The 26,487-nt window shown below is 53.9% G+C and overlaps 1 protein-coding gene across 4 annotated transcripts in view; it reads left to right on the forward strand.

Moving 5' to 3' along the window:
• Positions 1–7,515: 7,515 nt before the first annotated feature.
• TOLLIP (toll interacting protein) overlaps positions 7,516–26,487 on the forward strand; it is a 30,397-nt gene continuing 11,425 nt past the window's right edge. Inside the window, exons 1-4 of one of the 4 annotated variants that reach the window (XM_025355867.1) lie at positions 7,516–7,721; positions 19,912–20,061; positions 24,138–24,320; positions 25,408–25,560. In XM_025355867.1, coding sequence (XP_025211652.1) covers positions 7,689–7,721; positions 19,912–20,061; positions 24,138–24,320; positions 25,408–25,560 — 519 coding nt within the window. In that variant the 5' untranslated portion in view covers positions 7,516–7,688. The remainder of the gene's footprint in view (positions 7,722–19,911; positions 20,062–24,137; positions 24,321–25,407; positions 25,561–26,487) is intronic. The other 3 variants (XM_025355869.1, XM_025355868.1, XM_025355870.1) reach the window with 3 other exon arrangements.

A 26,487-nucleotide genomic window follows, 5' to 3' on the forward strand; every position in this document is an offset into this window, starting at 1 on the left:
CCCCGTCTAAAAAAAAAAAAAAAAAAGAGTGACAAGGACATTTTTGACATACAGGGACTGAGACGGTCACCTCCCACAGATCATCTGTGAATGAGCTACTAACAGAGGTGACCAGTGGCCAAGGGCAGTCACACACATGCAATAATGGTGAGCAAAGAAATGGGTGACATGCCCTGTTTTTCTATTGTTTGGTTTTGTTTTTTGTTTTTTTGAGATGGAGTCTTGCTGTGTTGCATAGGCTGGAGTGCAGTGGCATGATCTCAGCTCACTGCAACCTCCGCCTCCCAGGTTCAAGTGATTCTCCTGCCTCAGTCTCCCGAGTAGCTGGGATTACAGGCGTGCGCCACCAAACCAAGCTAATTTTTGTATTTTTAGTAGAGATGGGGTTTCATCATGTTGGCCAGGCTGGTCTCGAACTCCTGACCTCAGGTGATCTGCCCACCTCGACCTCCCAAAGTGCTGGGATTACAGGTGTGAGCCACCACGCCCGGCCGCCCCTTCTTTAATTCTCTTGACAAAGATGTCGTCTCCGCTTACCTCTAAGGCCACACCACTCCACTCCTCAAAGCCCCATGACGGTGACTCATTGTTATACATTGTGATGGTTCCTAATGCTCACGCTAGCATCAAAAACCCTCTTTCTGGCCTACCTCACGCTTATTCTTCTACCCATTCGCCCCCTACCTGTCTCAGGTCTATTTCATGACTGATTGTCAGGTAGCCTTGGTCTGCTGAACACCTTCCTCCCACGTTTGGTCTGCCAAGTGGCTCTCCTTTCATCATGCAGGGTATCTCCCGACACCTCAATGACTGCTCAAACTTTCCAAGATGGATCGGAAGAGAGGCAACCGTTTTTCCTGATTTTATCCTTTCCAAACATGATGTAGACACTGAATTCATCAAATACGTATTGGATTAATTCCACTAAGAATTGCTTTTTTGTTTGGCATAAGGTAGAGGTCCAAATGGATTTTTTTCATACATACAGTCAATTGGTGTGGCCCATATATTGAAAAATATTTCCTTTCCAAACTGCTCAACAGTGACAATAGTCTCATAAATCAAATTTTCATGTTCTGTTGCACTGGTGAAATTTGTCTATCCCCGTATCGCAATATTAATCATTATAGTTTTATAATACATTTTCATATCTCCTTTGACATTTTCCTTTCACTGCCTCTTTCTTCTCCTCTTTCTTTTATGTTTTGGCTATTACTCAGCCTTTGTTTTTGTTTTTGTTTTGTATCAACTTTAGAATCCATTTGTTAAATTCATTTTTAAAACATTTATGAAGTTTTAATGGAAATTGTTTTTTGCAGAACAATTTAGGGGAGAATTGACATACTTTTAATACTGACCCTTTCTATCCATGAATATGGTTTATAGTCCTCAATTTATTCAGGTCTTCATTCATGTCTTTCAGTAAGGTTTTATAATTTTTCCTTCACACTTTTGCCCACTTAAAAAAAAAAATCTTATTTTCTATGTTTTGTCCTTATTCATGTTGCTTTTTTCAATGATATATTACAAAATTGTATCTTCTGATTATGGCTAATATTTGGATGCATGTGTAGTATAGTTTCTCAATTCACTCTCTGTCTTTCTCTGCCTTTCTTTGTGACCCAGGAAGCTGGTGTCTAACAGACTGTATCACCTGGTTGGGCTAACGGGAGGCACCTGTAGGAGATGAGAGGAGAGAAGAAAGGTCAGAGTTATCTATTTTCTGAGATCCCTCCTTGTAGGCCTGTGGTTTGGCAGTGATTTTATTCCTCTATGTAAGACCACAACTTCTGCCAAATAAGTCCCTTTCTCTGGTAACTATGACCTTCCTTTGTCCTTTCAAGGCCAGGAGTGGTAGCAGCTTCCTAAAGCTAAAAATGTCTTGGGGCTTCACCACACCTTGTTCTTTCACTTAACTCTGCCCCTCCTTTGTAAAGAGTCCATTCATTACAATCTTCCCAGTCATCTTTTCCAGCTCTCTTTATATTATTGATTTCTCATTTCATTTAACTGCGGTCTGGTCATACTGTATGATCGCTATGATTTTAAATTTGTGAAGGTGTGCTTCATGGCCTGGAATATGGTCTCTCTTAGTAAATGTTCCATGAGAGCTTGAGAAAAATGTGCATTTTGCTGTTGTTGGGTGATTTAATCTGTAGGAGTCCTTCATATTCAGCTGATTGATGGTCCTGTGGAGTTCAGCTATGTCCTTGCTTATTTTCTGCTTGCTGTATCCATTTCTGACAAAGGGTGTTGACGTCTCCGGAGTGTTTTCCTCAGTTTTAATTAAGTTTGTCGCTGTTGTTGTTTGCTTGTTTGTTTGTTTTTTGAGACAGAGTCTCACTCTGTTGCCAAGGCTGGAGTACAGCGGCGTGATCTTGGCTCATTGCAACCTCTGCCCCCTGAGTTCAAGCGATTCTCCTGCCTCAGCCTCCCAAGTAGCTGGGATCACAGGTGCCTGCCATTGTGCCCAGCTAATTTTTGTATTTTTAGTAGAAATGGGTTTTCACCACCTTGGCCAGGCTGGTCTTGAACTCCTGACCTCATGATCCACCCGCCTTGGCCTCCCAAAGTGCTGGGATTACAGGTGTGAGCCACCGGGTCCGGCCAATTAGATTTTTCCTCATGTATTTTGATGTGCTGTTTTTAGACACAAATGTTTTAACGATTGTTATATCTTCTTGGAGATATGAGTCCTTTAACATCATGTAACATCCTTCTTTATCCCTAATAATTTTCCTTGCTCTGAAGTTTGCTCTGTCTGAAATTAGTATAGCTACTGTAGCTTTCCTTTTCATCATGGTATATCTTTCTCTTTCCATTTACCATTAATATATATATGTCCATTTATTTATTTATTTATTTATTTTGAGACAGAGTTTCATTTCTTGTTGCCCAGGCTGGGGTGCAATGGCATGATCTCGGCTCACCGCAACCTCCACTTCCTGGGTTCAAGCGATTCTCCTGCCTCAACCTCCCGAGTAGCTGGGATTACGGGCATGCACCACCATGCCCGGCTAATTTTGTATTTTTAGTAGAGATTGAGTTTCTCCATGTTGGTCAGGCTGGTCTCAAACTCCTGACCTCAGGTGATCCACCTGCCTCAGCCTCCTAAAGTGCTAGGATTACAGGCATGAGCCACTGTGCCCAGCCTATATATGTCTTTACATTTAAAGTGAGTTTCTTGTAGTCACCATATAGTTGAGTCTTATTTTTTAATCCGCTTTGACAATCTCGGTCTTTAATTGGTGTTTTTAGACTATTGATGTTTAAAATGATCATTGCTATAGTTGGATTAATATCTACCATGTTTGTTGCTATTTTCTATTTGTTGCCTGATATGGTTTTGCTGTGTCCCCACCCAAATCTCATCTTGAATTTTAGCTCCCATAATTCCCACATATTGTGGGAGGGACCTGGTAGAGTTAATTGACTCATGGGGGTAGTTTACCCCATACTGTTCTCGTGGTAGTGAATAAGTTCTATGAGATCTGATGTTTTTTTAGTGGAAACCCCTTTCACTTGGTTTTCATTCTCTCTCTTGCCTGCCACCATGTAAGACGTGCCTCTTCCCTTCTGCCACAATTGTGAGGCCTCCCCAGCCATGTGGAACTGTGAGCCCATTAAACCTCTTTTTGTTTATAAATCACCCAGTCTCAAGCATGTCTTCATCAGCAGCATAAAATCAAACTAATACATTGCCCTTGTTCTTTGCTACTATTTTTGTCTCTACTCTTTTTCTGTTTTTTGTGGTTTTTACCAATAATTTTATATTCCATTTTCTCTCCTTTCTTAGCATATCAATAATACTTCTTTTTAAAATACTTCTTTAATGGTTGCCCTAGAGTTCACAATGTACATTTACAACTAACATAAAAGTCCTCTTTCAAATAAAACTATACTGCTTCATGAGTAGTGCAAGTATCTTATAATAGCAACATAATTCTAATTACTCCCTCCCAGCCCTACATTATTGCTTTATTTTGTGTAATTACTTACACTTAAACTATGTCATCAAATATATTGTTGCTATTATTTTGAACAAGCTATTATCTGTTAGATGAACTAAGAATAAGAAAAAACTATTTTACCTTCAATTATTTCTTCTCTGATGCTCTTCCTTTCTTTATGTGGATCTGAGTTTCTGACCTGTGTTATTTTCCTTCTGTCTGAAGAACTTCTTTTAGCATTTCTAGCAAGGCAAGTGTACTGGCAACAAATTCTCTCGATTTTGTTTGTCTGAGAAAGTCTGTGTTTCTCCTTTACTTGTAAAGGATTTTCACAGGATACAGAATTCTAGGTTGGTGTAGTTTTATTTTCCTGTCAACACTTTAAATATTTCACTCCACATTCCTCTTACTTGCATGGTTTCCGAAGAGAAGTCAGATGGAATCATTATCTTTGCCCCTCTATAGGTGTATTAGGGGAAATTATCAGGCATAATTACTTCAAAGGTTGTTTCTGTTTTTTGTTTTGTTGTTTTGTTTTGTTTTGTTTTTGAGACAGAGTCTTGATCTTGTTGACCAGGTTGGAGTGCAGTAGTGCAATCTTGGCTTACTGCAAGCTCCACCTCCCAGGTTCAAGCAATTCTCCTGCCTCAGCCTCCTAAGTAGCTGGGATTACAGGTGCACACCACCACGCCTGGCTAATTTTTGTATTTTTAGTAGAGATGGGGTTTCACCATGTTGGCCAGGCTGGTCTCAAACTCCTGACCTTGTGATCCACCTGCCTCAGCCTCCCAAAGTGCTGGGATTACAGGCGTGAGCCACCATGCCCGGCCTCCTCTGTCTGCTTTTAAGAGTTTCTCCTTGCTTTCTGTTATCAGCAGTATGAATATGACATGACTAAGTGTTTTGTTTATTTGTTTGGAATCCATTGCTTCCTAAATATTTTGTTTGGTGCCTACCATTAATTTGGATAATTATTGGCCATTATTTCTTCAGATTTTCTGCCTCATTCTCCTTTTTTCTTCTGGAATTCTAATAATGCATAAGTCAGATCATGTGGCTGTAAGATAAGTGGCCTAAAACAACACACACTTATCTCAGAGTTACTGTGGGGGCAGGAGTTCAGGCACAGCTTAGCTGGCTTATTGTTGGGTCTTACGAGGCTGTAATTAAGGTGTCAGCTGGGTTGCATTCTCATCTGGAGTCTTGACTGGGGAAGGATCAAAGCCCCCTCAGATTCTTGGCAGAATTTGTTTCCTTGAAGTTGTAGGAATTATGGCACCTTGCTTCTCACCCAGCAAATGAGAGACCCTTGAGAATGAGTCTGCGAGCAAGATGGAGTCTTGTATAACATCAGGTGATCAGGGAGGGACATCCTATCACCACTGCCATATTCTGTTGTTTAAAAGCAAGCCACAGGCTCTGTCCACCCTCAAGACGAGAGGATTATTCAAGGATGTGAACACCAGGAGGCAGGGATCACGCATCTACCTTAAAACCCGTCCACCCCACAGGGGAAGAATATTAAGGCAAGAGCTGAATCTAGTGTTTAGCGGAGATCCTGGAGATATAGATTTTAGAATCATCAGCATATGGATGGCATTTAAAGGACTGAACTGGATGAGCTCACTGAAGATGTGGATAGAAAAGATGTACAAGGACTGAGGCCTGAGACGAGGCACCCTGATGTTAAGGAGTCAAAGTGTTACCAGTGTGCCCTGGGATCTTGTAATCTCCCAGGATAGAAATAGAGATCAGCAGTCGTAGCAGCAAGGAGAAAGAGAAAGCTTTATTTCGCTTGTGCACAAGCAAGTCAGCACCGTGAAAGGAAAACGGTGGGCTACCCCGGGGGGGGGGGGGGGGGGGTGGCACCTGAGTTAGTTTTTCACAGGGAAGGGATTGGTCCAGGCATGGATGGGAGGGGTTTGTCTAGCGCTTCTCAGTTGCATTGCATGCTTCTTCATGCATCGCATGCAACATGCACATTTTAAATCTCTATCCCTAGGTGTGATTTTTAGCGTGAAAATGAGGAAGGGGTAACTATAGTTGAAATTTAAGTCTAACTGCACATGTGGAACCCGGGGAAGTCCCTTGGCCCCTAAAGCAAGAACTTGTGCTTAATAGCTTCTTGGGTCTTGTGCTGTGGATTGGCTGGAAGTTAAGCTACAACTTAAGGAAGGGGCTTTCGTTCTTTTCCTCTAAACCCCATCAAAACAGGCAAGTGGCCAGGTTGCCGGTTTCAGAAGGAGAGACGGGTAACTGAGACTTGAAGATGTGGTCTCCGGGATAAGAGGAAAGTGAGAGACACATGGTGTCCTGGATAGGGAATGAAGAAAGCGTGTCTAGCAGGAATGACTATCGATTCTGCTGCAGTTCCCGGAGGACGAGGACTGAGAACTGACCACTAACAATATAGAGATCACAGACAAGAGTTTTTGGTGCAGTGGTTGTGTTACTGGTAGAGGGTCCTGATCCAGACCCCAAAAGAGGGTTCTTGGATCTTGTGCAAGAAAGAATTCCAGGCCAGTCCACAGAGCAAAGTGAAAATAAGTTTATTAAGGCAGCGAAGGAATAAAAGAATGGCTACTCCATAGAGCAGGGTGTTCCCAAAAGTGTAAGGAGGAAGGCGTCCACCTGGATACAACGCTTGTTTATATGTAAGATAAAAGCCAAAAAACATCACGGGGGAGACGTGCTGTACTGCCTGGGCTCGTCAAACAAAGGATTGCTAATCTTTGCGTAACGCCTGTCCTCCGCGAGCATCTGTATCATGATCTTTAAAGCGAAACTTCAACTAAGAAGGCTTTTAGTTCTTAAGATACTCGGACATCAGGACCTAGGTCCCGGGTCTGCTGGGTTAACATTAACCTGTGCCTATGACCGTAAACGCCCGATTCCTGGGGATGCAGCGAGCGGCGTTCGGCCTCAGGTTACCCAGCGCTGTTGGAGCTGGAGTCGCTCTGGCTGGAGCGCCTGAGCGCGGGGGGCGAGGTCAGGCCGGACTGGGGTTCGCAGCGAGCAGGAGGGGAGCGGGGCCCCTGCGGAGCGGCGCTGCGGGGAGGCCGAGGGCAGGGCGGGCTCGAACTCGGGCTCTTCTGGCAGCGCCTCCATCCCCGTTCCGTTCAGCCGGCAGCCGCCCCGGGGCGGAACCGCGCCCCATCTTTAGCCCTCTGCAACAGAAAGGCCCTTCCTCCCGCAGTCAGCTGAGGGAAAGATCGCGCTGGAGGGGATGTCGGGCCTGCCCCTGGTTTGTTCCGGGCCACAGTTCCCTCCCTTCTCCGCGCGGGCACCACGGCCGCAGGTCACCCCCGCCAGGTGGCCAGGTCCTGCCGCCACTCGGCAAGGACCGAGGAGGAGCCAAACTGCCCAGACTGCAGCGCCGCCACACTCCGGTCCGCGCCGACGGCCGTCACGACTGGGCATGCGCAGACGGCCCCGCCGGGAGCCATTTCGCTGAGCTGCGGGGCTCGAGGAGAGAGCGAGTGCGCAGGCGCCGGGCAAGAGGCTGTGCCTGCCCGACACTGGAGCGCGCGTGCGCGAGAGAGCCGGAAGGGGCGGTGCCTGGAGCGGCGCCTGCGCAGTGGAGTGGACCCGGAGGCGGGGCGCGGCGCCTGTCAGCTGACTGTGGCGGCGGCGGCCTCGAGGTGACAACTGTGTCCGTCGCAGGCTCCGGCAGGGGCGCAGGAGGTCGCCCGGCGCGTCACTCTCGGGTCGGCGAGCCACGGGGGCCGCCGCAGCACCATGGCGACCACCGTCAGCACTCAGCGCGGGCCGGTGAGGCCGCCAGGCGGGGGTCGGGCGGGGGCGGCGACCTGCGGTTGAGGGAAGGGCCTCGGGCCCGGGCTACTGCTCAGCGGCGGCGGGCGGGCCGGCTCCTTGGCTCTCCCGGGGTACGCGGGGCGCCCGGCCGGCCGGAGGGGAGCGGCGGCGTCCCCACCTCGGGGCGGGGCGGGACGGACGTGCCCACGCTGCGGGAGGCTTGAGCTCCCGGTCGCACCCGGGCAGAGCTTTGGGGAGGCGGCCCCGAGGGAGGGGGCCCCGTGCCCCTTGGTCCCCCAGAGGAGGCAGGCGCCGCTCCCTAATGGTCCCCAGATGGAGGAGGGCGCCGTGCCCCATGGTGCCCAGATGGAGGCGGGCCCCGAGCTCTGATGGTCTCCCAAATGGAGAAGGGCCCCGCACCCTAATGGTCCCCCAAGTGGAGACGGGCGCGCACCCTGATGGCCCCCCAGGTGGAGGCGGGCCCTGCACCCTGATGGTCCCCTAGATGGAGGTGGGCCCTGCACCCTGGTGGCCCCCCAGGTGGAGACGGGCCTACACTCTAGTTGGTCCCATAGATGGAGGCTGTTTCCTCTTTCTCCCTTACACAGAGGGAGGGTAGTGGTGACCACTTCTTGGGCCCAATTGTGTCCCCAGTTAGTGGCCACCGCGCAAAGCCTCAGTTTCTTCATTTGCAAATGAGAGGATAGGCGCCAAGAACTTCAGAGAACCTTTCCTGCTCTGAATTCTCTCCTGAGGGTTGCCTGTCAGTTTCTTCTATAGCATTAATATTGCAGGAGAGCTGGTGTAGACTGACTCAGAGATGATGGGCTCCTGGCGTGAGTGGCCTCCGGGCTCACTGTTAGGGCCTTCTTGCATTGCTGTAGAGGAATACCGGAGACTGGGTAATTTGTAAGAAAAGAGATTTAATTGGTTCCCGGTTCTGCAGGCTGTACAGGTAGCATGATGCCGGCATCTGCTCCTGGGGAGGCCTCTGGAAGCTTCCAGTCATGGCGGAAGGCCAAGTAGGAGCTTACACGTCACATGGCGAAAGCAGCAAGAGAGTTGGGGGTGGGGAGGTGCCACACACCTTTTAATGACCAGATCTCGTGAGAACTCCCTATCACCAGGAGGGCACCAACCCACGAGGGATCTGTCCCTGTGACCCACACGCCCACCCTGCCAGGCCCCATCTCCAACGCTGGGGGTCATAATTCAGCGTGAGATTTGGCGGGGATGCAGATTCAAACCGTGTCACTCACTGAGGCTGGGCTGGGCGGGCTGTCCTGAGCGGCACAGTTTTTATCAACAGTGGCTCTGAACCTGCCGTGGGCGGAAAAAGTCCTTTTTAGGATGTTCCAAGGTCCCTGCACTTGTGCAGCCCAGTCCTGGACATGGTGGAGGGGTCACCAGGGCTCCCCACCCTTAACACTGTATCCACACGTCCTGGTGTTTCTCCTGAGGAGAGAATTCTTCAGGTAGAACATTTTTTTCTGTGTTTAGAATGAAGCCCCAGGTTTTGGACATAGACGCTTTTTCTGAGGACTTTGAAGGAGACCTCCTGACACTTTAGAGACTCAGGTGTGGAGCCTGCGGGTCGGCAGAGGTCCTGGACGGCCTCTGAGACTCAGGTGTGGAGCCTGCGGGTCGGCAGAGGTCCTGCATGGCCTCTGATGTCAGCATCTCCACCTCTTCATCTCCGCTCCACCACAGTGAGTCCCTGCAGGTGGTTGTGGCAGTGAGGTGCTCCTTTCTGCCTAACCGGAGGCTCATAGCAACAAGGGAACCGGCACCCTGCCTTTGTGTCCTCTTGGAGAGCTGGGGGGCATGGTGGCCGGGCAGGATGGCCCCTTCCTTGCTGTGTGGTCTGGGAGACATCCTCAGCCTCCTGGGAACTTGTCCCTCATCTGGAACCCCACGGGGGTGTAGGGCTGGGTTTGAATTCATCAGGTGCTGAGCACTCACGGAGCAGTGGGAGGCAGGCCCTTCCTGTTCTGAGGGCACCGGCGTGCAGTGCTCCTCCGCCAGCGATGAGGAAGTGGGAGCGGCAGGAGATGTTCTCACACGGAGGGCCTGTGCTGACAAGTGCTGAGGTGTTGTTAGCATCTCCTCTTGCCTGGTGCCTCCTGGGCTGTTTCCGTCACGTAGACGAGCAGGCACTTCAGGGGCACCCCCGCTGCCCAGTAAATGCACAGTAACATCAGATCTGGCTCGGAACTGCCAGGGTCTCCAAGAAGGTGGTGTCAGCGACGGGGGTCTCGAGCGCTGCGTGGAGTACCTGTGACTTAATCAACCAGCGTTACCGACTGTGATGTTTAGGCTGGCCACGATACAGGGGCAACCAGGTGGTTCCTGCCACCGGGATCTTACAGGGCAGCACGGTAGACATGGCAGCACATAAGGACAGTAGAGCCATGTGGTGACGGCGCGGTGGGTCTGTGATCTTAAGCCTCAGGTGCTAGGAGAGTTCGTAAATGGTGTGGCCTCACCAGGGCTGGGTGTTGGAGTGAGGACGTGACATCTCTCCTGAGCTTGGAGGAGGAATGGGAGTTGGGGGGTGGGCTGGGAGGGGAGTGCACGGAAAACAGAGGTGTGGGGTCTGGAGGTCGAGAGGAGGGAACCCCAAGGGCTGAGGATGGAGGGAGGCAGGAGCTGGTGGCCGCAGGAGGGTCCTGGGCACAGGAGGGCTGGACTTGGCCCTGGAGTTTGTTGGGTCAGCGCAGCACTCTGTAAAGTGTTGCCCGGCACACGCCCACTGCAGGGCCCGCCTTGGCACCGACCTGCTTCACTGAGCATGTGCCACCCCAGCCCCTCTGAATTAACTCATAGAGGGCCTTTAGCCAGTGTCTTGACACAGTATTTATCGTGTCCTCCACTTTCTGTTACCCTTGCGGTGCTGGGGAGGCAGGAGGTTAAGCAGGTGCTCGGCTTTCCAGCAGAGAGAGATGCTCCCCAGGGTGCGGGGGAGGACTCTGGCTCGGGAGACCCTGACTGTGGTCATTGCCTCACCCTGGTGGTGAGGGGAGACAGCAAGATCCCACGGGCTGTGAAGGAGCAGAGGCCGCTAATGGGGCCCTGGGAGGTTCTTTTGTCCTTGGGTAGAGGGAGCTTCAGGGGCCTGGGTGGGTAGGTGTGGAGAGGACGTGTGTGAAGCTAGCCAGCCCGTTATCGTTCTGAGAGAATCATACCGTGTTTAGATCTTCAGGATAATGTTTCCGTGAATAGCCACTAAGGGATGCTTTAGCCCTGTGCAGTGCTTCCCTCACTTTTCAAAAAGGCCAGTGTTTTGGAAAGATAACGTTTTTTCAATATAGTCTGCATATTATCAGAAAGCACGCAAGGAGTACCGTGTGAGCCCCTGCATTCTGCAGTGAGAACTCGGGACGTTTGCAGGAGACTCTGCCTTCAGCCACCGCGGCGTCATCGGCTAGAGAGGCCTCCTTGGTAGAGGTGGGTGCGCCGTGCCGGGTCCAGGCTGCTCCTACTCCTTGTCCTGCTTTTGGAGGTGCTGGTTGACCGTGGAGTCCAGCTGGAGTCGGCCTGGCCCCTCCTCTCCTCCCTGAGAGGCCTGTGCCTGTCCAGGTCCCCTCACTCTTCACATCGTTGATAATTCCTGCCGAATCGGTGACTTCATTAGGGATGGCAGAGGTTAGTTTCTGAACTTTATCACTTATTCAGTGTTTATTGTTTGTAAAGATTAGCTTTCCCTGTCAACCAGCGTCAGCCTGTTGTCCTGAAATACAGTTTGTGAAGGGAAGGCAAGTGAAATGCTTTTCCTTCACCTTCCCATACCTCAGGGAGAGAATTGGTTTTCCTTGTAGGTGTGCGTGGACTTCCTCCCCCGAGTGTCGTGAGGAGCCCCTGGATTTTCCTGCATCCTGTGTGTCTGAGCCAGTGGCACTCACCGGCTCAGGCGGGCCGTTGCTGGGTGGGCGTCCGTTCCTGCCGGCTGCACCTGAGCCAGTGGGGAACGCGCTCACCGCCTACCCTTGCGTCCTTTCTCTCTGGGTCCCTGTGAACATTTGTGCCGGGTTTTTTAGGCCGGGTTGTGAGTGTGGACAGGTGTAAATTGCTGTGCTTGCCTGGAAATCAGATCTCTTCACTGGGTGGGGACCCACGGGCCTCTTGGAAGATAAAGGCCTTTTGCCTTTAATTATTGTGTCTGATACTGGCATGGCCACTCCAGCTGTCTTTTAGAGAGTATTCACCTAGTATTTTTTCCTTCTTTGATTTTACATTTTTTTGAAAAGTCAACTCTAAGAAGTCTAAGTCTTTTGATGGGAACGTGCTAGTTTCATTTTTCTAGTTATAGACGTCTAGATGTATACACAGATTTACAGATTTTTTAGATGTTTTCGTTTGTGCTTTTATTTGTCCTACATTTTCTTGTTTCTTTTTCTCTCATTGCCTTCTTCTGGATTTATTAAACGGAGTTTTAAAAAATTCAGTTGTTTATCTCAAGTACATACACACTGTGCTGGGAAAGTGCAGGGGCTCTCCTGGAAATGGTAACATGCACTTATCAGCTTCTGCCGTGAGGGAGTCTCTGAGTGAACTCTGGCTCCGGAGGCTGCCCGACTGAAAAATAATTAAAGAAGAAGTTAATCATTGTCTGTGCCGCCTCCTGGTCCACGCGGAGACCTCGGCCGCCCCGTCCGGCACAGGTGCTGCTGTGCCTTGTGTGGGCGCCGCGTCCCCTTGGGGCTCCCCCGGGAACGTCCCGCAGGAACGTGTTATTTCGCTGGAGTCAGTGCTTGCTTGGATTCCTTCTGTGTGTATCTCTTTTCTCATCCCTTCTGTGTCTCAGGCCTTCCATTTGGGGTCACTTTCCTTCAGCTTCAGGTTCATCTTTTAGAATTTTCTTTGCTGGCAAACTTGATTTTTGCTTGTAAATGCCTTTTCTCTGTGTCCTGACAGCTATTTTTGTGTGTGTGGAACTCCAGGTGGACGGTCCTCTGGGTGGACGGTCCCTTGTCCTCAGTGCCTCGAAGGTGGGACCCCGCCCCCTCCCGGCTCCCGGAGTGGCTGCCGAGCGGTCGGGGAGTGGACGTCTCTTCCTCCGGTTCCTTCGTTTTTGCCGCCTCTTTGCCGCGTTCTGAATACGCTGCTTCTGGCCTGCCTCCCAGTTCACTTGAGGCCTTTTTTTTTTTTTTTTTTTTTTTTTTTAATCCTACATGGAGTCTCGCTCTGTCTCCCAGGCTGGAGTGCAGTGGTGCAATCTCAACTCATTGCAACCTCCACCTCCTGGGTTCAAGCGATTCTCCTGCCTCAGCCTCCCGAGTAGCTGGAATTACAGGCGCCTGTCACCACGCCCGGATAATTTTTGTATTTTTAGTAGAGACGGGGTTTCACCATGTTGGCCAGGCTGTTCTCGAACTCCTGGTCTCAAGTGATCTGCCCCCCTCAGCCTCCCAAAATGTTGGGATTACAGGCGTGAGCCCCTGCGCCCGGCCCTAACCTCTGTTCATCTGGGCCTCTCACACTGTCCCTCGACCTGCCCAACAGGCCCCTGGTTAGGCCTGCTGTGCAAGCGTTTCCTGTCCCTGAGTCACTGTCTCCAGATCCCGCAGGCCCTGCCCTGGCGCGCCGTGCCGGTGAGGACTGCCCTGCTGCCCTGCGGGAAGCGCAGCGTGCCCCTGCCACCCGGCCTTGCCCTGTTTCTGTGCACAGCGCCTCCTGCCGTCAGCATACGGTGTAACACGTGTTGCTTCCCATTTGTCTTCCACTGAAGTGTGAGCACCACAGGAGCAGGGGTCCTCAGCACCTTACGACGGAAGCCTCAGGCACACAGTGACACGCAGAGGCTGCTGCAGCGCGCACCCCATGCCCGGCACCCAGGGCCTGCCGTGTCACACGCCATCCCTCTCCGGATCTCTGTCCGCCCTTGGCCCGCTGCTTAACTGGCTTTTGTTTCGTCTGAATGAGGACGGGTTTTCCGCCTCTGCCTTGCTTGACCGTCCCAGCACTTAGGATGCAAGGCTGTGTGCCGTGGAGTTCCTGGCGGAGACCCCATTTAAAGTCGCTTGTTCTGTAGTCAGCTTTTATGATTTATGCTTATTCTCATTCCGTCCTGTCCTCTTCCCTTTCACCCTTTTCAGCTTACACGGGTTCGTTTCAATACTGTCATCTCCCAGCTTCCCTTATGAAAATTCTAGTGTTCGCTTCGAGACTTCAGCAGAGCTGGAAAACCTCCTGGCATGTTGGCTTTGAAGCGCCTGTTGTGTTCTGTGTAATTAAAGGAAGAGGGGAGGGGGCGGTAGGAAGAGGGATTTCAGACCTCACCCAAGAGTCTTGTGAGACTGACTTCCGCCCATATCCCCAGGTGTTCCGGTTACGGGGGGTTTATTTCTCTCTTGTTTCGTTAGCTTCCTCTGTCCCTTTAGCCACGAGCCTCGCCCAGGTCTTCCTGCTGTGAGTCCCAGCTCTGAAAGTCACGTTGAGTCATGGCTGCGTTAGGAACTGGTGAAACCCGGAGCTCGGGGTACAGAGTTTCACTAGTTGGGCTTCTGTGTTGGGGCCTCCATGGGCTGGCTTTGTGGCTTCAGCAGCCCTTAACGCTTTTTCTCAATGTGGGGGTGATATTGACCCTGAGAGGGCAAAAGGGGTTCTTGGGGGAGGAAACTCCTGGGATTTGACTGCTGTGTGTGCCTCCCCAGCTCAGCTCCTGGATTTTTTGTTCCTTAGTATTTCCTTGTCCCCTGCGTTTTCTGGGTGTCCCCAGCACGTGGATCGGAAGTTCTCAGAGGCCCACGACACGTGTGCGAGCTCAGGCCTGCTGTGAGGTGGGCGGGGAGGGTGGGCAGGCGCCCGCGGATGCCGTTTGTGTGGGATCCTCAGTGCTGGTGTGAGACTGGCTTGGAGAATTGAATGAGAATCGTTGACATTTTGTGATTTAATTCCACTAAATGCATTTAGCCCATCGCTAATGATGTCAGTTTGCTCAAAGCATACCAAGCAGCCAGTTAAAAAGTACTTTCTCACATCAAGCAAAAGCTTCAGTTCACTAAGGATAGTTTTTACTGTGTTTATGTAAGTTGTTTATTTGTACGTGTGATTTGATACATTACAATTAATGTAAATAAATTACACTGAACGCTGCTCAGCACATAGTCATGAAGTGTTAGAAGCGTTTTAGTTTTTAATTGAACTTAATTTGACTTAGTTATGCTAACCTGGCATTAGCGCTGAGACTCGTTAGAGCCTTGCTTGCAGTGTTTACGTGCCAAGTGCAGGTGCACGCATGGCACACAAACACAAACAGCAGCTCCACAGCCTTACAGCATCATGGTGTGGGGATGGTGAGAAGGTGTAAAAAGGCTCCACAGAGGGCCAGTCGTGGAAGTGGCCAGGAGACCCTGGCCTCCTGCCGCCCGCACGTGGCCAGCCGTGCTCCCGGGGCGTCCGTGGTGCGGCTCCTCAGGTTGATGCCTCCTGGCAGGACGGAGGCCAGGACTGCGTGTGTTCAGGACTGCACATCCTGGGCTGAGCAGGGCTCTTCCTGGGCTCTGTCGGGCAGAAAGTGGGGCCTCAGGAAGCAGCGGCTCTCTCAGTTGGAAACATGTCACAGGAATATTCACAGTGGGTGGTTGTTTGTGTGCTTAAAAAGAAAAAATTAGCTTTGGGTTGACTACACACGTTACATGACAAAAAAAGAAGAATTAAGACTTTATTTCTGTGCCAAAAGTAAAACTTAGACTTGAAGGGAAATTGTTTTAAATTAGAAGTGAATTTTGGCGATCTCTTTTCTTTGATGTGGAAAGGTGCTGCAATGGTTTGAGCTCTGGCGTCAGCAAGGGAGGAATGGTCGTCAGTCACAGGCGTGCGTCGTGATCCTCTGAGAGCACCACAGGGGGAGGAGAATCAGCAAGTCCAAGAAATGTGACGTTACATTTTTAAACTGTATTTAAAACGGACTAATATTTATAAAAGTAGCTTTTATTTTCAGAGAAGATAAAACACAGAGAGCTCTGTGGGATGAGAGCCCTACACTGTCCTTTTTATTTTAAAAGTAATTCACGAATGTGGTTTTAAAAAAGTTTCTAAAAATAACTAGGAGGATATGAAAGTATAAATAAAGAACCTTCCCTGCCCGTGTCCCTCGAGTTCCATTCTCGAACGCTCCTCCAGAGCTGGTCTCGACAGAGGCCTCCTTATGGCTCCCCCAGCATGTCGTGCTGTGCCTCCGCCTCCATCCCCCGGTCTCCTTGTGTTCCAGGCGGGGACTTCCGGCTCCGGTTGAGGCCGCGTGTCCCTGCGCTGGGTGGATGTGCCTGGCTGGTGGACGGGGGTTTTGACCGCACAGGGGATGCAGCCGCAGGCATCCCGTGGTCATGTGCCCAAGCGAGCGCTGACATGGGACTGGTTCCCAAAGTGGAATTGTCAGCCTTCACACAGGCGTTTAAACTTACTTGTTAGTGTTGAACTCAGTATGTACATCTTTTTTTTTTTTTTTTTTTGAGACAGAGTCTCACTCTGTCGCCCAGGCTGGAGTGCAGTGGCCGGATCTCAGCTCACTGCAAGCTCAGCCTCCCGGATCTACGCCATTCTCCTGCCTCAGCCTCCTGAGTAGCTGGGACTACAGGTGCCCGCCACCTCGCCCGGCTAGTTTTTTGTATTTTTTTAGTAGAGACGGGGTTTCACCATGTTAGCCAGGCTGGTCTCGTGACCTCGTGATCTGCCCGTCTCGGCCTCCCAAAGTGCTGGGATTACAGGCTTGAGCCACCGCGCCCGGCCAGTATGTACATCTTGTACATGGAAGCAAAACTCTAGAAAAATATCCATTATGTATCAGGAGTAATCATTTTTGTTTTCATATTTCCAAGCCTTTGAACCAGGGTACAGCATATATTTGTACGTGACCATTGAAACGTCTCCTCCATCGTAATATGAGAAAAGTAAATTTTAGGATTAGCACTGAATTTAAAAAATAAATTCAAAATAGATGTTTACTGAGTGTCATCACTGAAACGATAGGGTTTACTTCAGCACCTGGACTCCCCTGTGACTCATGGAGCATGAACTGGTAGAACTCCCTCCTCCCCGTTTGAAGGGCTTCGCTCTCAGTTGAGAAACGAGGGCATTGCAGCAGCCGGCAAGCCGCCTCTCCCTCGTAGGCGGGGCAGCAGGTTGCGTAACCAGTGTTTGTACGGGGAGGACTGAAGCCCTCTCCTCCCACTCCTCTCTCGTTCTTGCTCTCTTTAGATTAAGTGGAATATTTTTCTGAAAAACCTTCAATTTTGTAGTGTTCAGTTTTAGATGGAATTGAAAAGCTGGCACAAAGAGGTCCTGTGTGTCTCACCCACGTTTCCCGGCCGACGCTCCCCTCCCCGGGAACGGCTCTCCCAGCTGTGGTGCCGACCTGGGGCGTGACTGCTGGCTCCAGGTTTTGTTTGGATGTCCTGGTTTTTCGATGACTGTCCCCTGCTGTCCCAGGACTCCACTTTGCATTTAGCCTTTGTGTCTCCGTCTCCAATCTGGGGCCGTCCCTCAGGCTTCCCTTGTGTTTTTGGGACCTTGACAGTTTGAGGAGGACTGACGGGTCAGGAATGTTGTCAGATGTCTCTTAATCGGGGTGTGGGTTTTGGGGAAGAAAGCCCAGAGGTGAGGTGTGCGTCATCTTGGGGAGCCGGATGCACCCTTGCCACGTGGTGCTGGCCACGTTCCCCGGGCTGCGTGGGCTGACAAGCTCCATCCTTGGGGGCTGCTTCTCCCCTTTCTGTGTTCTGTCCACACGGCTTACGTTAACAGCCCTCGTTTCCTTTTTGTCGTTTTATGGTTAAATCTTTGTTGGAGATGACACTTGATCATCTGGCCTTCGGGTATAGTTTTATTTTCTCCCAGCAATGAGCTGGGAGCGAGTCCCGTTGTCTCGAATGGACACGCAGAGTGAGGAGATGGAGCGGAGCGCCGGGCGCCTCCAAGTACCAGGACAGCCCGGAGCCAGAACAGCCAGGGACCCACAGTGCTCCCTCAGAGGCCTCTGTGAACCCCACTTCCACACACCCCTGTCACCACCCACACTCTCTCCCTGACCAGCTTCTCCATGCTTCTGTTTCCGGGACACGCGCCGCCTGTCTGTCCTGCACCTGTGCCCAGGAGGACACGAGCCGCCTGTCTGTCCCCCATGTGTGCCCAGGAGGGCATGAGCCACCTGTCTGTCCCTCACCTGTGCCCAGGAGGACACGAGCCGCCTATCTGTCCCCCATATGTGCCCAGGAGGGCATGAGCCGCCTGTCTGTCCCGCACCTATGCCCAGGAGGATATGAACCACCTGTCTCCCCCATGTGTGCCCGGGAGGACACAAGCCGCCTGTCTGTCTCCCATATGTGCCCAGGAGGACATGAGCCGCCTGTCTGTCCCCCATGTGTGCCTGGGAGGACATGAGCCACCTGTCTGTCCCCCATGTGTGTCCAGGAGGACATGAGCTGCCTGTCTGTCCCCCATATGTGCCCAGGAGGACACGCGCCGCCTGTCTGTCCTCCATATGTGCCCAGGAGGACATGTGCCGCCTGTCTGTCCCCCATGTGTGCCCAGGAGGACATGAGCCGCCTGTCTGTCTCCCACGTGTGCCCAGGAGATGCAGTGCTTTTCCTGCCGTGTCCCCGGAGCTGTGTGTGTGGCACGGAGGAGGCAGTTGTCACAAATAAACAGGAATTTGGCCGGTGTATATTAATCCCAAGAACTTGGTTAGCACGAGTCTGTTTCCGCAAGATAACCCATTCCTGGTGAGCAGACAGAGCTAGTGATAGAGTCTGCGGACATGGGCTGTGCCAGGGCCCTGTGAAGTTGGCAGGGAGGTGCGTCCTGCGTGGCCAGGTGTCCCCCGGGGAGAGAGCTCTGGGCTGTGAATTCCTTTGGGAGGCAGGTGAGGGGCCCTGGCCTTTTGTACCCCAGTGTCTCCTGTGTGCCAACAGGAGCAGGTGCTTAGCATCTTGTGCCACGGGGCCTCTCAGCGCCCTCCTGAGCCAGAGCTTGCTGGTAAGCTGTACAGCGCCTCATGAGAGGCTGCCCAGAGGAGGCTGGCCTGGGACTCCTGGCATGGGCCCGCTCCCCTCAGGCACCTCGGCACCCTCCTTGCTTGTCCGTCAGGGGGTCCCTTCAGGCCCTGGCCTGTGCCACACCCTCCGGAGGTGAAGCCGGGGCGCTCTGCTGTTCTCACAAGATGGCTTCTCTCACGGGGCAAAGGTCACTCATGATGTGTCCCGGTCAAAAACGGGGTAAAGTGTGGGGAAAGGCACGAAGTGTGTGTTGATTTTTAGAGAAGAGCGGTTGAGCACACACCGCGCTGGCTGCTCGGGTTGGGGTGCAGCCTGCAGAGAGCTCCCCAGACCCGGGGGCCTGAGTCCGTAACCGCGCGAAGCAGTGCTGGATTGTCCGAGTCCCTTCTGTTTGCTCCCGTTGGTTGTGGAGTGCTGACTGGCTTGTGCTCTCCAGGCTTTAGATGGGGACACAGGTGAGGAGCTAGACCCTCGTGGGGTCCTTTGAAGTGCCAGGCGGCCAGAGCACAGCAGGTGCAGGGCTGAACTCAGAACCTCCTGGAGCCCTGCCTGGCACCGTGTCATTGGGAGTCCATGACACGGGCCCATCCTCTCTCCTCCCTCAGGGGCAGCCGCGGTGGACAGAGGGTCGAGGAGAGACAGGATGCAGAGTGGGGAGGTCTTTCGTGGTTGGTTGGAATTAATTTACTTCCTGTGTTCTTCTGGGGTACTTTTGAATTTCAGCTGTTTCATGTAGAAACATTTGAAGTATATCAGCAGAGGGTTTTCCAAATCACTTTAGACCCGAGGTTCAGATTTTGTCTCATTCATTTGTTTGACCAAGTGACCTGCAGTTCAGTGGCCCTGCCTTTAGCTGTGGACAAGGAGAAGGAAGCCATGGGCACACATGGTGCAAGGGAGACCCTTTAAAATGACCTGAAAACCCACCTGACCAGGCTTTGAGGACGGGAACCCGTTTTTAGCGGCAGAAATCTGCATTTGGGGATCTCCTGAGTAAGGGCTGCACCTGTGCTGCTGCGGGCCAGGCCCCAGGCTGGACGCCCGTGACCCCTGGGTTTAGAGATGAGGAAACGGAGGCTGAGCACAGTCCAGGACTTGATTAGGAAATGGGTGGGGGTGGGGCCGGGTCGCGGGAATGCTGGGGCAGCTGCTATCGGGCTGCTTTGTGTCCCCACCCTGACTCACTGCCTCTCTGGTCCCCGGCCCCGCAGGTGTACATCGGCGAGCTCCCGCAGGACTTCCTCCGCATCACGCCCACACAACAGCAGCGGCAGGTCCAGCTGGACGCACAGGCGGCCCAGCAGCTGCAGTACGGAGGCGCCGTGGGCACCGTGGGCCGACTGAACATCACTGTGGTTCAGGTGGGCCTTGGGGCACCCTCCTGCCTGCCTGGGGCTGGTGCGCTCAGGTGGGGTGGGATTGAGGATTTCGGCGTTTACACTGCGTTTCCTAAGCGGGCAAACGGAACTTCTGATTCCCACTTTTCCTGAAATGTGTGATGTTGAAAACGATCTGTGTGAAAAATATTGGCATTGACCCCGGGTTTTGCCAAACATAACTCAAATGATGAGTAGTGGGGGTAGGTGGGCGTCCGCTCCATGTAGGGTCCGACCGGCTCCACCACCAGGCTTGAGGATGCCCCAGGATGCCTCCCGGGCCCCTGCCGGCAGCTGGAGGAGGCGCAGCTGGCCCCCCACCACTCGGCGTGTGCTGCGCGAGTGGCTTCCCGTTGGCCCCAGTGCCGGTGCCCGCACCCTCCCCTCCCCACAGAGCAGCCCTTGGTCAGCCTCAGGGCTGGACACCAGCCGCCAGGACGTGGTGACTCAGTGGACTTTCAAGTGAAAACCAAAATCGGCAGATTGAACACCGATTTTGATCACACCAAAACATTCCGTAAGATCACAGGAAAAGGAAACGCATTGTGAGCCATGCATGCTTTTATAGGAATGCACAAATACAGCAGGCAGAAGAGTCGCTGCGGACCTCACAAATAAGTCTTGGTTTCAGGGGCTTCACTTGGTGTGGTGGGCACAGCTGTGCCGTCACCCCTTCCTCGCAGCGTGTCTCAAACCCTTGCCTGTGCAGCTGTTTCTCTGCTGGTGTGGCCCATCCCTCTGCCCACCCAGTGAACTCCTGTAAGCCCATGCTTTCCTGCCCCAGCTGCCACCAGGCCACCTAGTGCCATCTCAGCCGCTACCTCCTGGCAGGGCCTGGTGACCGCAGGGCACTCCGCCTCACAGTTCAAACTCCAGACCTGGCTGGGCCTTGAAGGTGGCCCTGGCATTGCCCACGCCTCCGGCCCCCCTTGGTCTTCTCCCACATCCTGGAGCCCACTGCGGGCAGCCTGTCTATATCCTCCACACGAATTCACCCAGCCTTCCGTGCCACAGCTCCAGTGAGGGGGAACATTCCTGCCTCCTCACTGGGCCATGTAGCTCAGCACCCGCTTCCTGCTTCTCTTGGCTTCTGGGCAGCTGCACATGTGGTTCCCTGCTTGCCTCCCCTGGCTGCTTCCCCTCATCGTCTCCTGGGGCCCCAATGGGATGCCAAGGGGTCTGGTCCTCAGCCCTCCTCCCGTCTCTGCCCACACACCCCAGTGACTCCTGCGTCCCTGTGGGTCTAAACACCTGTGTGCTGGTCCCGGCCTGAGCCAGACACTTAGCTCCACCCCAGATTCCCAGGTACAGACCATGGCCACATGGCCTCCCCGGATGTCCCGTGGGCACGCCGGACTCCATGTGCCCAAGGTGGACCTCTCAAGCCACCCTCCCAGCTTCTCCCCCGTGTCTGCAGGTGGCTGCCCCACACTCTGGAAGCTGAGGCCCAAAGCTCTGGTGCTCCTGGTGCTCCACGGTTCGTCTCCGCCTCTTGCCCTTCAGGCCTGACCCTCAGCACAGGCGCCACCTTCCGCCGGTCCAGGCGGGGAGCCCCCTGCACCACGCACTGCCTCCGCTCAGCCACTGGCTTGTGGCCAGAGCAGGTCACTCCCTGCACAGGCCTTTCTCGTGGGCATTGTCCTGCCCAGGCTTCTCAAGCCGGGGCCCACGTTTTGCCTCCCCCGGTCACTCCTGACCTTCCTGTTCCCTGGCCGTTCGCTTCCTGCAGCTCTTCCTCCAGATCCTGCAGCCCACACATTGGTCCTCCGAGCCGGTCGTGCCTGCAGTGGTAGCGCTGTCTGCCATGCCGTGTGTCTGCCGCGCGTCTCTTGCCCGTTGTCGGGGAGGCAGCGGTGCCTGCGTGTCCCCGCAGTGTCCGTAGTGCCCGCAGTGCCCGCAGCGTCTGCCGCATCACAACAGCGTGTGGTTGTGTGGGGTCATAGTGAATGGGCAGATGCTTCCGTAAACATCAAGGAGGTCACTTCAGTAGAGCAGTTGATGTCACAGGACGCTCCTCCTAGAGTTTTCTAGCCACAGTGCAGAGGGCGGTGGGAGGAGACGGGAATGACAGGACAAGGCTGATTGTGACAGAAGCAGGCAGGACCCAGTGTGAGCAGGTGTCGGTGACGGGCACAGGGACGCTGGCAGCGGGAGTCCCACGTGCCGCCCAGAAAGCTGGCTTTGCTCAAAGCCTTTAAAGTTAATAATAATAAAAAGTCTTAGCAACTAGGCAGAAACAGCACAGTTACCTGAAAGCTTGGGAACATCACGCTGGCCTCAGACTTTCCTGCTACATACCTTCCAGAAAATAGGGCAATTTCTAAGGAGTTTAGAGGGGCGGAGTTTCAAGTGTAAGAGCTGATCTGGCAGATCTGTGGGTGTGCAGCAGAAGGGAATTGGAAGCTGCTAGTCACCCAGGAGCTTCCAGAAAACTCTTCCTCCGTAGTATTCCAGAGCACGCTCCGGCCACCCAAGAAACACGCTAAAATTAAGGACCCAAGAATGGGGCGGTTTTGACATAAAACGGCCGGCCACAGTTTTGGTTAGAAGTGAAAGGAGGGAACTTGTATGTGGATGAGAATAGAAAACAGAGGACCCGGCAGTCCAGAGATGTGGGCACAGGAGGGGAGAGTTCAGCTGTGCGACGGGGGGTGGCGACGATGGGACAGCTGTGCCCTCAGAGGGAGGCGGTGAGGACAGGGCAGCGGTATCCTCAGAGAGGATTCACCGAGGACGGGGTGGCGGTGCCCTCAGAGGGGGCGGTGAGGACAGGGTGGTGGTGCCTTCAGAGGGGGTCACCGAGAACTGGGTGGCTGTGCCCTCAGGGGGGGGCGGGGGGGGGGGAGAAGGGGGTGGCTGTGCCCTCAGGGGGGGCGGGGGGCGGTGCAGATGGGGTGGTCGTGCCTTCAGAGAGAGGGCAGAGAGGACGGGGAGGCCGTGCCCTCAGAGGGGTCGGGGGCAGTGTCTGGACTCTGTTATACTGGGAAGGAGGAACTGGTGGGCTCTGTGTGGCTGGGAGGGCCGGGATGGCTCCTGGGGTCTCTGTCACCAGCTCCTGGGGGTGAGCCAGGTTGGCTGCAGGAGAGCGGGTGGCGGCAGTGCGGGGAGGCCGTCCGCGTTCCAGGGAGGCAGCCGGAGCTGCAGGGCTGAACCCAACCCAGCTCACGACGGCTTTTCTCCTGATTTTTTCTTGTAAAAGTTTTACAGTTTTAGGTTTTATATTTGAACCTGCCATCCACGTTGAGTTTGTTTGCTGAGCAATCATCTTACGTGCCACAGTCTTCTGTCTTGCGTGCCACAGTCTTTTGTCTTATTCTGAATATTCATTCCCTGTAACACACGTTCACTCCCACCCCGCGGACCTCAAATGTCCCAGCCCAGCTGAGTGCCTGGCCTGAAGTCGAATCTCATGGTCTACATGTGATGTGGCTCCTTGTGATTGGGAGACACAAGACAGACAAGTTCCTGTCCCCAAAATGCCACCTGCTCCGATAGCACAGGCAGGGCTGCTGCCTTCATGACGGGGAGGAAAGCAGCCACGTGGTGTCTGAATCATGCACAGCAGGTGTCCGCGCTCCCGCCTGGAGCAGGGATGCACCTCTCCTGGTCACTGCGCCCCCGGGGCGGGTTCACGCTCCCTGTCTCCCGGGTCATCGTGCTCCGGGGCGGGTTCATGCTCCCTGTCGTGCTCTGGCTCTCAGCTCTGTGCCGGGACCACCTCCTCTTTCCCTCCTCAGCTGCTTCTGAGGTGGTTAGAGAGCGCACCCTTCGTGGCGGCTGAGTGGCGGCCTCAGCTGTGTCTGTGAGTGTTGTAGGTTTCTGCTGTCAAGGATGAGCCACGTACTTTGTCTCAGAACTGCACGATTCCTCTGTGGCTCAGTGTTCTTGCTCCTGGCCTCCTGGGAAGCAGGTCACAGTCGTGTTCTGGCGACTCTTGAGTATCTGTAGTCTATATGTTAGCAAAAGGCCTCATGGAAGGGTTCAGGGAGGCAGATGGCCTAGGGAACCCGCCCTCTCCCGATGGTTGGCACCTCCTTTTCCTGACATTGGCTTCATTCCAGGCAAAGTTGGCCAAGAATTACGGCATGACCCGCATGGACCCCTACTGCCGACTGCGCCTGGGCTATGCGGTGTATGAGACGCCCACGGCACACAATGGCGCCAAGAATCCCCGCTGGAATAAGGTCATCCACTGCACGGTGCCCCCAGGCGTGGACTCGTTCTATCTCGAAATCTTCGATGAGGTGAGAGGGACATGCCAGCTATTATGGGAGGCCGCACGTGGCTGAGCGTGGCTGCCGTGGGAACACACCTGCCGACACAACCACGTTCCTGGCTGGCTTCGAGGTGTGGGTCCCCACCTGGTGTTTCATTGGGTGCATAACAGGGTCCTACTCTCCCCAAGGAATGTGAAAAAGAGAGATTGTTTCTAGCTCCTTGAACACCCTTACGTTTGGAAACATCCCCAGTGACAAGCATGACCCAGGAACAGAGCGTGCACGTGTCCCCTCCACTGGGCGGGTGCACCGGGTCTGGCCGCTCACCAGCAGGTGGGATTTCCAGTGAGTCCGGCCGCCTGCCGGGTGGGAAGGCTGTTCTTGATGGTGCGAGTGGCTGTGACCCTTGAGGGTCCTGAGTCCTGTCCATGGCTGCACCTGCAGCGCTTCTGAGGCAGAGTCAGAAGGTCAGAGGGGGATGTGGCGAGGCTGCTGCTCCGCGTGGTCCCGGCACCTCACACCTGTGCCATTGGGAGGCTAGAGCACGGGTGGGGGCTAGGGAGCAGTGTGGGGCAGCCAGGCCAGCAAATGGCCAGTCCTCCCTGCCTGGGCCCTGCCTTTTCCTCCTGGCTTTTCTCTCCCCATCCCGACCCGCTTTCCCCTCCCTGGCCCTCAGAAGAGTGGAGAGTGCATGGGAAGTACAGAGGCAGCTGTGGGAGGCAGACCCCATGTCCTCTCCAGCCTGTGCCCCGGCTGCTCTGGGGCTTGGGAGGTGGCAGCTGGTGGAGCAAGGATGGGGCCCTGAGGGCTGGGGAGGAGCAACCAGTGTCCCTGAATTGGAACTGGAGGAGGACAGCAGCCCAGGACCCTCACTTTCCCCAGCCCCAGACCTAGCCCTGGCCCTGGCCCATCCTGGTGGAGAGAGGGAAGGATCGTTGATAAACGACCGTGAAGCCCGTGCTGCCTGAGGGGTCTCATTGATGGGGTGTGGGTGCAGGTGGGAGCCCTGTTCCACCGATGAGATGGGAACTCGAGACGGGCCCATGATGGTGCGACCGCGGGGAGAGGGCGGCCCCTTCCCTGATGCCTGGGGCATCTCCCTCTTCTCCCCCAGAGAGCCTTCTCCATGGACGACCGCATCGCGTGGACCCACATCACCATCCCCGAGTCCCTGAGGCAAGGCAAGGTGGAGGACAAGTGGTACAGCCTGAGCGGGAGGCAGGGGGACGACAAGGAGGGCATGATCAACCTCGTCATGTCCTACGCGGTGAGCTGCCGGCCTGGTATCAGGGGCAGCGGGGAGGGGCGGGACGCGTCAGGGGCCTTGGGGTGGGGCGGGTCAGGGTATGTTGGGACACGTCGGGGCTGTGCCACCCCGCAGACACCCTGGTCTCTTTCCTGGAGGCACTGAGTCCGTCAAACAGCAGGGCTCAGCGTTCTGAGGACAGAGGGCAGGGGCCCTGGGTGGTTTGGTGGCAGAGAGGAGCTGCCCCGCCCACTGCTCCTGCCCATCGATTCTGTCTGGGGAAACAGCATCAGGGTTGTTTGTGTTCCTAAGATGGGCCCACCCTTTGTGGTGGTCTCCACTGCAGGCCCCTGTGTCCTCGGAGGTCCCTCACAGCCCTTTCAAGCTCTGCCCTTAGGGTCCAGCGGAGCAGCCCTCCAGGGTCTGAGATACAGCCCTGGGCCCTGCGGGACACCAGGCTCCTCCCCACAGGGCAGGCACTGGCCAGGGTGTGGAAGGGCATCTCTGGAGATGTGGGGGAAGCCTGGGGGCTGCCGCGCTCGGGGTCAGGAAGTCGAGGCCTGGCCGTGGGGCCAGCACGTCAGCTGCCCTGGCTCCCAGCTGTCTATATCCTCAGGACACCTGCAGCTCCTGGGGGCGTCAGGAGGGCCAGTTAGAGGCTCCTGGAACAGAACTCCTGCCATCTGCTCTGTATCATCACTCAGGGAATTTTTAGGTTGTTACTGAAAAATGGTGCTGTGGGAAATGCAAGGCCCACGTGACAGCGGAGAGGGCGCAGCAGGGAGCCGCTCTTCTGGGCGATCTTGGCTCCTCCCACTCCCTTTTTGTTAACGCTGGGATATTTTAAAGCAAGTCCCAGCCGTGAGTGACCACGTGTAAATGTCTCAGGACGCAGCTTTAACCGACGCTTTCATACGCAGAACCGTCATGACGCCCCAGTGACTACCT

This window comes from Theropithecus gelada, chromosome 14 (genome assembly GCF_003255815.1).
Source record: "Theropithecus gelada isolate Dixy chromosome 14, Tgel_1.0, whole genome shotgun sequence".
Taxonomy (NCBI): domain Eukaryota; kingdom Metazoa; phylum Chordata; class Mammalia; order Primates; family Cercopithecidae; genus Theropithecus; species Theropithecus gelada.